Source organism: Bombina bombina, chromosome 1, assembly GCF_027579735.1.
Source record: "Bombina bombina isolate aBomBom1 chromosome 1, aBomBom1.pri, whole genome shotgun sequence".
Classification (NCBI taxonomy): Eukaryota; Metazoa; Chordata; class Amphibia; order Anura; family Bombinatoridae; genus Bombina; species Bombina bombina.
The window spans coordinates 1,332,569,047-1,332,581,235 of record NC_069499.1 but is presented as its reverse complement, the minus strand read 5'-3'; the positions used below and the strand labels follow the sequence as shown (position 1 = coordinate 1,332,581,235).

Below are 12,189 nucleotides of genomic sequence, written 5' to 3'. Positions count from 1 at the left end.
AATAAAGTTTGTAGAAAAACCACGATATGGGGAAACACCACCATATGCATTTTTTGTGCCATTGTACATGGTAAATGGCAGCATGGAAGTCATTACTTCCTAAATATTATGGATATTGAAACCCATATTTGAATTGTGGAGCCTCACTCAAATGTGGATATATATTTCTATGACGAGGAGATAATAAAAAGGCCTCTTAAAAATGTAAATAGAATAATAGAAATCCTGTGAGGCCAATCAGCTGGCTTGCTTAAAAAAGCAAGATCATTACTTTCACATAAGGGGTCTCGAGTGTGCGGGGGGCAACTTAGGGCATACCTCACACCAGACACCACTGATGTTCCCTAAGGCTTTGTCAGGTGATAACTGATGTCATGGTAATTAAGGGATATCCACCTGGGCATGTGACCCCTCCTTTGAAAAAGAGGCCTTTCCTTTTTCAAAAGAGGGGTCATTTCTCCCACTGTAGTGTTTATTTTGGGGTGCTATGACCCCTTTTATAGCCAAGAGTACTTTAAATAGGCATCTAGGAAACAGGAGATTGCTATATTGATGGCAATCACCTGCTGGCTAAATGGACATGAGACCCCTCATTTGAATATGGGTAGTCCCCTCTTTCACATGAGAGGTATATGTGTTGTATGCTCCATTGGAGCCACTGCCTCTATACTGTAAATACATTAGGTAGAACAGAGTCTCGTACCCCACTTTTTATTATGGGGAGTAGGGACTCTAAAAGTGCCCCTTCTCCTCCTCAAACACTGCACAGATGTGTTCTTGTGGTAGGTGATCACCATTACCATGGTGATCGACTGAAAATGATAGTGGGGTATGATAACTCATTTAAAGAGGGCAATCCCCTCTTTGCATACCTCTGTAAGATTCAGGTGATCGTTGTTAAAGAATCAATAACCTGCCGCTTCACTTAAACATACTGTTTAACCAGTGGGGGCTCTAATAGGGCCCGAATCTCCACCTTGTTTGTGTTAGACAAAATTCCCCTCGTTTGAAAGGGCAGAACAAGATGAAAAAAAAGAAGGCTTAATTATATTTCCATACAAATATCTGCTTAAAAAAAAAAAAAAAAAAAAAAAAAAACACACTTTACCTTTAATACAGTATAATTTCTGGGAACCAAGATTTAACAAAAGGTCTGTAAAGTTAGTAAGTATATATATTAGATTGCAAATGTTCACACATTAAACCATTGTGGTAGTAATCTGGGGATACAGACCTTAATACATTTTGGTATGACGTTACTTGTTTTAGTTACTGCAGGACCTAAACCTATTTTGTGTGTGCTTATATTTGTCTTTCCATATTAAAGTTATAAAAAAAAAATATATCGTTTACCTTCTATCACCAGAGACTAGATTCTTTCCTATACTGGCTTTTTGTTTTTACTCTGTCATTATTTGAGTAGAGAGTAGCGATGGGCGAATGTGTTTATATTCGAATTTGAATGTTATAGTAGAAATTCGATTTAAATAATAGAATGTTGATAAGAACGAATATTCTTAAAAATTTGATTTTCGAATGTTATTTACAGTTTTCGAATGTCACATTCGAATTTGAATCACTATTTCGAATAAATGTCACATTCAAAATGAATATCACATTCGAATCGAATATCACATTCGAATATTACATTTATAAAACAGTATTAGACTAGAAATATTATTTTGAATTTGAATGTCACATTCAAATCAAATATCACAGTTGTAAACTAGAAATACTATTTTGAATTCGAAAGTGTCATTCGATTGTAGCATTCAAATTCGAATATTACATTTATTAAACACAGTTGTAGACTAGAAATACTATTTTGAATGTCACATTCGAATATTACATTTCGAAAATTGAATGAATACATAGCTAAACATTCTATTATTACAACTAATATTTTCGAATTTTATTGAAAAATTCAAAAACGAAAATAGAATGTTATATAAACATTCGAAATTCGATTCAAATGAACGAATGTATCAAAATTAGTTTTAAATTTCGAATTTTTAGAAACATTCGCCTATCCCTAGTAGAGAGGACAGTTGTCATAATCAATGTTAGCACTGTTCTAGCTTAAGGTTAACTTGTAGTTCATGATACATCACATGTGGGATTACACTCCAATCCACTAAGAGGAGGCAAAAACAAATATACATCCCAGAGCATTAATCCCTACCCCTTTTCTCATAATCCCTCAGTAAACATTTTGCCACCAAGATGGAGTGAGGTGAATTCTGGGATGCTTGTCTACTCATCAAGAGGGGTTGTCTAACTGATTTGAGACCCATTTCCTCCACAGACTGCCTATGAAGGACACAGGGGGTAAACTGGAGTTTTGAGCCAGTAATTGAAAAATCTTTACCCAGTTAGGAAATGTCACAGGCCTCCCAGGTGAAATGCAAAATGTATCTGTCAGTCCCCTAGTCTACAATGTGCTGCTCCTTGTGTGATCAACAGCCCTTCCAAGGTGAAATGTGGATTTATCTGTTAAGCCTTTGAAATCCTTGGGGCCGTGCTTGCACTGCATCAGATGGGTCCTTCTATGGGAAGTAGTTGTAAGTACTATACAACTTTATAGACCACTGACTATTACCATGAACACGTACACATGATTCACATAGCCAGGGGACACAGAAACATGCACCACAACTTCTATAACAGTTTCAGGCACAATAAAACAACTAAAAATGTGTAATGGTCACTTTATATTTACCGATTGTAATTTAAAGATTCTGCAGTATGGTAGCCATCTTCACAAACAGGGAAGGAGTTCTCAGGCGAATTTAATTATATTAACATATTATTTCATAGGCTTATTTTAATTTTGCTTACAATAGCTATTTCAATAAAATTACCTTAAAGTAACAGTACACAATTATGGTAACCCTTACTGGGATATCAGTTGTACAGGGTGCTATTACTATTTCTATTTGTTTTACCCATCTGGAATGAACGGTTTATCTTCCTTTATACTGTTTCTGTGTGCCTATCAGTCTCAGATATTCAGGACTGTGTCCTCTAGAATTAAAGGGATAGGAAAGTCAAAATTAAACTTGCATGTTTCGGATAGAACATGTTATTTTAAGACACTTTTAAATTAATTTCTATTTTCAAAAGTGCTTTGTTCTCTTGGTATCCCTTGATGAAAAGAATACGCACATATCCTACACTAGTGGAAGTTAGCTGCTGATTGGTGCCTGCACAAATTTGTCTCTTGTGATTGGCTTACTAGATGTGTTAATCTAGCTACCAGTAGTGCAGTGCTGTTCCTTCAGAAAAGGATAACGAGAGAATGAAGCAAATTTGATAAATGTATTCCAGTAATTATATATTACTGACATCAAAGAGCATAACATGCAAAAGGAGAATCCAGGTGTTCCTTTTATTCCTGTCTGCAACATTTCAAAATATGTTCACTATTCCTTCTGCAAACTTGAATGTCTGAGACACTATTCCTAAGGTAAATGGAGCAATATCCACTCTGGCTTGCTGGACTACAAATTCTTTTGGAGGATAACGCCTCCTTCAGAGATCCCATAGACAGAAAGCATGAGGGCTTTCACAGGAAATCCTTCCATCTTGCAGGCTTTATGCTTTAACCAGCTGATAATGTAGCTTGCGTTTCTGCAGCTCCCGCAATCTGGCATGACAACCTATCTGAACTCATTTATGGGGAAGCTGCTCTTGATGAAATCCATGGCCACTTGCATTTAATCAGGACCACAAACCACTTTAAATATAAAGCAGCTGTGGAAATGATATGCATTAATAGAAAAAAATGCTGCTATGGCTGTTCTGGCTAGACATGCATTATGACTCAATTCCTGGTCTGCAGATATGGTCTCTAAGAACAAGCTCCTGATCTCTCACTTTTCAGGGAAAGATTTTGTTTGGGCCAGGCCTGGATGCAATTTTTTACTCATTTCGACAATCTAAGATTCATAAGACCCCTCCCTCCTCTACCCTCATTTGAATATGGGTAGTCCCCTCTTTCACGTGAGAGGTATATGTGTTGTATGCTCCATTGGAGCCACTGCCCCTATACTGTAAATACATTAGGTAGAACAGAGTCTCATACCCCTCTTTTTATTATGGGGAGTAGGGACTCTAAAAGTGCCCCTTCTCCTCCTCAAACACTGTACAAATGTGTTCTTGTGGCAGGTGATCACCATTAAGATGGTGATCGACTGAAAATTATAGTGGGGTATGAGAACTCATTTAAAGAGGGCAATTCCCTCTTTGCATACCTCTGTAAGATTCAGGTGATCATTGTTAAAGAATCAATAACCTGCTGCTTCACTTAAAGGGACAGTCAAGTCCAAAAAAAAAAAAACACCTTTCATGATTTAAATAGGGCATGCAATTTTAAACAACTTCCCAATTTACTTTTATCACCAATTTTGCTTTGTTCTCTTGGTATTCTTAGTTGAAAGCTAAACCTAGGAGGTTCATATGCTAATTTCTTAGACCTTGAAGACTGCCTCTAATCTGAATACATTTTGACCACTAGAGGGCATTAGTTCACATGTTTCATATAGATAACATTGAGCTCATGCACGTAAAGTGACCTAGGAGTGAGCACTGATTGGCCAAACTGCATGTGTCAAAAGTACTGAAATAAGGGGGCAGTCAGCAGAGGCTTAGATACAAGATAATTACAGAGGTAAAACGTGTATTATTATAACTGTGTTGGATATGCAAAACTGGGGAATGGGTAATAAAGGGATTATCTTTCTTTTTAAACAACAAAAATTCTGGTGTTGACTGTCCCTTTAAACATACTGTTTAACCAATGTGGGAGGGGCTCTAATAGGGCCCGAATCTCCACCTTGTTTGTGTTAGAGGAAATGCCCCTTGTTTGAAAGGGCAGAAGAAGATGCAAAAAAAGAAGGCTTCATTATATTTCCATACAAATATCTGCTTAAAAAAACAAAACAAAAACACACATACACTTTATCTTGAATACAGGATACTTTGTGTGAACCAATAGTTAACAAAAGGTCTGTAAAGTTAGTAAGTATTAACCCATTGTGGTAGTAATCTGGGGATACAGACCTCAATACATTTTGGTATGACATGTTATTTGTTTTACTTACTGCAGGACCTGAACTTATTTTGTGTGTGCTTATATTTGTTTTACATATTTAATTTATATAAAAAAAATATATAAAATCGGTTTACCCTCTATTACCTGAGACTAGATTCTTTCCTATACGGTCTTGTTGTGAGCAGATTTACCTAAAGCTTCTTTGAAACCCAACACTGAATAGTCCAAATCCAAACATGCGAAGAATCCGACTCTCACCTCAAAGTTAGCATGAAGGTGGGGCCCCCCTTTTTGGTATTTGAAATAATATCTCAGGGGTACAAAATAAGACTTTTTTTTTTTTTGAAGATTCCTTGAAGCCCACAGCCTTTCTGGCTTGTGTCAAGGACTTGGAGACAACTGAGTACCCTCTCCTGTTCTGGTTTCACAAATAAACCAGGGGTTCTACTCCATCCTTTTCATTTGAAACGTAGAAGAAAAGGTACCTTTAAGACTATTTTGGATCTCTAAACAAGTTTGAGAGTTTCAACTTTTCAAAATAGAGACAATTTGCAAGCTTAGGGAATATCTGTAGCTCAATGTCTGAACAATATTCTGATGGAGGCACCCTCTCAACCTACTAAAAAACTCCTTGACTCTCAGACCCAGGAATCCTTCCTAGGGTCTATAATAATAGGAGACTATGAGGAATCACAGACCCAAACTGCAACAGGCCTGTGCTCAACTCCAACCCAATCATATTCCTTCTGTTGCTCAAAGCAAGTTGTAGGCCTCATGGTCACCGCCTCAAATGCAGTTCAGTTTGCAAGATTTAATCTGCGGCTTTTCCAATTAAAGGGACACTGAACTCAATTTTTTTCTTTTGTGATTCAGATAGAGCATGCAATTTTAAGCAACTTTCTAATTTACTCCTATTATCAATTTTTCTTTGTTCTCTTTATTTGAAAAAGAAGGCACCTAAGCTATTTTTTGGTTTTGTACCCTGGACAGCACTTGTTTATTGGTCGGTTAAATTAATCCACTAATCAGCAAGAACAGCCCAAGTTGTTCACCAAAAATGGCCCAGCATCTAAACTTACATTCTTGCTTTTCAAATAAAGATACCAAGAGCATTAAGGAAATTTGATAATAGGAGTAAATTAGAAAGTTGCTTAAAATTGCATGCTCTATCTGAATCACGGAAGAAAACAAAAATTGGGTTCAGTGTCCCTTTAACCCTTTAAGGACACAGCTTTCAGTTTGCTCAATTGTTTTATGACGGAAAAATTCCGTCATATGTCCTTAAGAGGTTAAGGATGTTGCAGTAGTGAAACAGATTATGAGCATCTGTCTCAGCAAATCCTGTTGTACCACAGGACAAAACAGTCTTTGGCATTAGCAGACTTACCAATCCCTCTTTCTTCGGCTAGCGTAGGTTATGGTGCAAGCCTGAAAGGTTGTGGTGTGGTCTGGGGGTCTCAGAGAGAGCAAGGAGTCTGGTCTCTTTGGGAGACAAGGTTACCAATAAACATCGGAAATGCCCACTAAAGGGCCCTTTAGAGTGGGCCCAACTTCAGGCAAAAACAGTTTCTGGGCAGATCATCATCATTGCATGATCTCAGCCAGTCACATCCTAGGAGTAAACAATTTGGAGGCAGATTCTCATTCGACGATACCTTTATCAGGGGTAATAGTCTCTGATCATCACCCCATCCCGACATCCCGATGACTTGCGGTCACACTTGACTCAGATCTCTCTTTTACTCCCCACAGCCAGTCGTTGGCCAATTCCTGCCGCCTCCGCTTAAAAACCATCTCCAAAATTCGCCACTTCCTCACACAAGACACAACTAAGACTTTAATACACTTTCTCATCTTTTCCCGCCTTGACTATTGCAACTCTATTCTTTCCAGCCTCCCTAGCTGCCGTCTATCTCCCTTACAATTCATAATAAATGCCTCTGCCAGGCTGATCTTCCTTACACGTCACACCTCATCTGTTGCAACTCTCTGCCAATCCATGCACTGGTTTCCTCTAACCTTCAAAATAAAACACAAAATCTTGACTCTGACATATAAGGCTCTCAATAACACTGCTCCACCCTATATCACCAACCTTGTCTCCAGATATTCTTCCTCTCTTCCCCTTCGCTCTGCTCATGACTCCCTCCTCTCCCGTTACCTCCTCACTTTCCCGTCAACAAGATTGTCCCCTATCTTATGGAACTCTCTGCCTTGCTCCACAAAACTGTTCCCCAGAATTAAAACTTTCAAGTGCTCCTTAAAGACTCTTCTGTTCAGGGATGCATACAATATACACTAACATTTCTTATCTTAGTTCCTCTCCTCCTTTTGTCATCCCCTTGAACCATCTTCATATGTAAGCCTATGAGCCCAGCTGCTTTGTAAATCACCTTCTTGAGAGTTAATTTGCAACAGTGCAACTCTTGGCAAGGCCCTCTATCCATTTGTCTCCCATAATTGTAACCTTGCATGTTAGACTCATGTTTATAGCGCTGTGAAATCTGTTGACGCTCTACAAATAACTGATAATAATAATTGCTGCTCATTCCATTAGAGCAGTTATTGGGCCTTCAGGAATGATGCTTCTATTAAATATGTTTACATAATTCTGCCACTTTGATGATCTATATGCCTCTTCAGAGGCTGATTTTGTCAGGAAAGTTCAGCAGGCCACAGTGCCTGATCAGAAACATACCTGCCCTATTTCATGGTGGTCTTGTAGAATTCACTGCTTGGGTATAGATCCCACATGTGATGTCTTGTAGATTCTCACTATTGTTGGAAATAAAATATAATTTTTATTTACCTGATAAATTAATTTCCTTCATTATGGTGAGAGTACAGTCCTAATGGAGTGGAGTGTAATACCACATGTGATATCCCAGACACTCAGCATCATGAAAGAAAGAAATTTATCAGACAAGCATACATTTTGTTTGTGACAGGCATTTCAAAGGGCCAGAAAAATAAATACTTACATGACAAATATTGCTTCAGATATTCAAAGTCCTTTTGTAAAGCTTCCTGGTTTTGTTTCTTCCTTTTTTTTTCATTAAAATAATTAAGGAATTTTTCTCTCTTTTCCACAGCTAGTAGCAACGAGATGGCTTCTGCAGCATCACCGAGACGGTCATTAATAAGATCAAATTCTTCTTTAATTTTATTAGCCTTTAGTATCTTCTTCCACCATTCCTGCTTGGAGTACTTTTTGACCCAGGATATTGCATTTTTTAAAGTCAACTGAAGCTCCCCACCCACCTTCTTCAGTTCCTTGGACTTGTCGTTCTGGGACTTTAACTTATCGACAGGAATCAGTAATATTTCAATCCTTTTCTTCAGACGTGTACATTGTTCTTTGTTGGAAGTGGCCTGATCACACAATGCATAGATCTTCTGTGCAATGGAAAATACAGTCTCCACCACCTCCATCTAAAGAAGAAATAGGAAAGTTAACTTATGGAAACAAATAACATGACTAAAAACATAAAAGAGAGGAGCTCTCTTAATAACGTGAGGTTTAAAAGTATAAATATACCTTCTGCAATATTGCAGTATCAGGGAAATTTCTGTTCTTTATATATTACAATGACATAAGGTTGAAATAAGAAATTGATCTATGTATTATAGGTAAACAATAATAAAATGCCCTATGTGTTCAGCCACCCTGCTAATTTGGCAGTTTGTTTTGAGCACCTTCTGTGACTGCAAATTCAGAAAATTTGAAGTCAATTGATTAGGCCCAACGCTAAAAGGATCACTATGTCATAAAGGTATGAGCATCACACTTAAGATTTTAGGTGAAATGTTCTAAAAAGGATGAAATCTCAGTTAGAAGGTAGTCTCGCCAAGGAGTTTTACTACACTTCACTGTGGGAGGTGAGGGTTTTCTACCACTAGCAGTATGTTAAAAATAGTACTGATATCTTGTCAGAGTTTCACCCTGACTTCAATAGTTATTTGCTTCTTTTTATTTTATCTTGGCTGCTATTTTTGACTCACCTCTCTTTTCTCCTTGCCTGTAGCAGAGTGTGTAAGGCTGCTCACTACTCCCAGGCTCCCTCTTAAGGCCAAACTGGAGAACATCAGAGAGACAGGTTGCATTCCCAGAATAATTATGTCATCACTCCCTATTTAACTGCCTCGGTCCTGTTTGCCATTGCCCTTGTGTTGTCTGATCTCTCAGCGAGTTCCTGTTTTCCTGACTCTGTGTATAACCTGTCTTGTTTGACGTGCCTTCTGGTTCCTGATCCCTGGCTAGTTCCTGACTTTGCTGATCTTTGTGTTCCTGACCTTAGCTCTGGCTTTGACCACTGGCTTGTCATTTGGCTTTTGGACTCATAATTTTTTGTTATTTTTTAATAAAAGTGTGATTAATTTAGCTTTTACGTCTGTCTGGTTCCTGGTACCCTGACACATCTACAGCAAAGGTGTAATGTAAATGATCCCTTAGACAGTATCAACTGAAAATCTTGTTACAATAAAATAGTGAAACTTGTACATGAATTATAGACATATATTAGCTGAACGGATTGTGGGTATATTGTACACACATATATATATATATATATATATATATATATATATATATATATAGGTTTGTTTTTTTAATATATATTTCAAGTTCAGTCATTGAAATCTAAAAACAGAATTTATGTTTACCTGATAAATTTCTTTCTCCAACGGTGTGTCCGGTCCACGGCGTCATCCTTACTTGTGGGATATTCTCTTCCCCAACAGGAAATGGCAAAGAGCCCAGCAAAGCTGGTCACATGATCCCTCCTAGGCTCCGCCTACCCCAGTCATTCGACCGACGTTAAGGAGGAATATTTGTATAGGAGAAACCATATGGTACCGTGGTGACTGTAGTTAAAGAAAATAAAATATCAGACCTGATTAAAAAAACCAGGGCGGGCCGTGGACCGGACACACCGTTGGAGAAAGAAATTTATCAGGTAAACATAAATTCTGTTTTCTCCAACATAGGTGTGTCCGGTCCACGGCGTCATCCTTACTTGTGGGAACCAATACCAAAGCTTTAGGACACGGATGAAGGGAGGGAGCAAATCAGGTCACCTAAATGGAAGGCACCACGGCTTGCAAAACCTTTCTCCCAAAAATAGCCTCAGAAGAAGCAAAAGTATCAAACTTGTAAAATTTGGTAAAAGTGTGCAGTGAAGACCAAGTCGCTGCCCTACATATCTGATCAACAGAAGCCTCGTTCTTGAAGGCCCATGTGGAAGCCACAGCCCTAGTGGAATGAGCTGTGATTCTTTCGGGAGGCTGCCGTCCGGCAGTCTCGTAAGCCAATCTGATGATGCTTTTAATCCAAAAAGAGAGAGAGGTAGAAGTTGCTTTTTGACCTCTCCTTTTACCTGAATAAACAACAAACAAGGAAGATGTTTGTCTAAAATCCTTTGTAGCATCTAAATAGAATTTTAGAGCGCGAACAACATCCAAATTGTGCAACAAACGTTCCTTCTTTGAAACTGGTTTTGGACACAGAGAAGGTACGATAATCTCCTGGTTAATGTTTTTGTTAGAAACAACTTTTGGAAGAAAACCAGGTTTAGTACGTAAAACCACCTTATCTGCATGGAACACCAGATAAGGAGGAGAACACTGCAGAGCAGATAATTCTGAGACTCTTCTAGCAGAAGAAATCGCAACTAAAAACAAAACTTTCCAAGATAATAACTTAATATCAACGGAATGTAAGGGTTCAAACGGAACCCCCTGAAGAACTGAAAGAACTAAATTGAGACTCCAAGGAGGAGTCAAAGGTTTGTAAACAGGCTTGATTCTAACCAGAGCCTGAACAAAGGCTTGAACATCTGGCACAGCTGCCAGCTTTTTGTGAAGTAATACCGACAAGGCAGAAATCTGTCCCTTCAGGGAACTTGCAGATAATCCTTTTTCCAATCCTTCTTGAAGGAAGGATAGAATCCTAGGAATCTTAACCTTGTCCCAAGGGAATCCTTTAGATTCACACCAACAGATATATTTTTTCCAAATTTTGTGGTAAATCTTTCTAGTCACAGGCTTTCTGGCCTGAACAAGAGTATCGATAACAGAATCTGAGAATCCTCGCTTCGATAAAATCAAGCGTTCAATCTCCAAGCAGTCAGCTGGAGTGAAACCAGATTCGGATGTTCGAACGGACCCTGAACAAGAAGGTCTCGTCTCAAAGGTAGCTTCCAAGGTGGAGCCGATGACATATTCACCAGATCTGCATACCAAGTCCTGCGTGGCCACGCAGGAGCTATCAAGATCACCGACGCCCTCTCCTGCTTGATCCTGGCTATCAGCCTGGGGATGAGAGGAAATGGCGGGAACACATAAGCTAGTTTGAAGGTCCAAGGTGCTACTAGTGCATCCACTAGAGCCGCCTTGGGATCCCTGGATCTGGCCCCGTAGCAAGGAACTTTGAAGTTCTGACGAGAGGCCATCAGATCCATGTCTGGAATGCCCCACAGGTGAGTGACTTGGGCAAAGATTTCCGGATGGAGTTCCCACTCCCCCGGATGCAATGTCTGCCGACTCAGAAAATCCGCTTCCCAATTTTCCACTCCTGGGATGTGGATAGCAGACAGGTGGCAGGAGTGAGACTCCGCCCAAAGAATAATTTTGGTTACTTCTTCCATCGCTAGGGAACTCCTTGTTCCCCCCTGATGGTTGATGTACGCAACAGTCGTCATGTTGTCTGATTGAAACCGTATGAACCTGGTCCTCGCAAGCTGGGGCCAGGCCTGGAGAGCATTGAATATCGCTCTCAGTTCCAGAATATTTATCGGTAGAAGAGATTCTTCCCGAGACCAAAGACCCTGAGCTTTCAGGGATCCCCAGACCGCGCCCCAGCCTATCAGACTGGCGTCGGTCGTGACAATGACCCACTCTGGTCTGTGGAACATCATCCCTTGAGACAGATTGTCCAGGGACAGCCACCAACGGAGTGAGTCTCTGGTTCTCTGATTTACTTGTATCTTCGGAGACAAGTCTGTATAGTCCCCATTCCACTGACTGAGCATGCACAGTTGTAATGGTCTTAGATGAATGCGCGCAAAAGGAACTATGTCCATCGCCGCCACCATCAACCCGATCACTTCCATGCACTGAGCTATGGAAGGAAGAGGAAC

General features: G+C 39.4%; 1 protein-coding gene across 1 annotated transcript in view; it reads right to left on the bottom strand.

Annotated features, from left to right (window-relative positions):
* Positions 1 to 12,189, bottom strand: part of LOC128649086 (mixed lineage kinase domain-like protein) — a 166,059-nt gene that overhangs the window by 100,700 nt on the left and 53,170 nt on the right. The window contains exon 2 of the mRNA XM_053702149.1: positions 8,035 to 8,485. Within this exon, the coding sequence (XP_053558124.1) occupies positions 8,035 to 8,485 (451 nt within the window). The remainder of the gene's footprint in view (positions 1 to 8,034; positions 8,486 to 12,189) is intronic.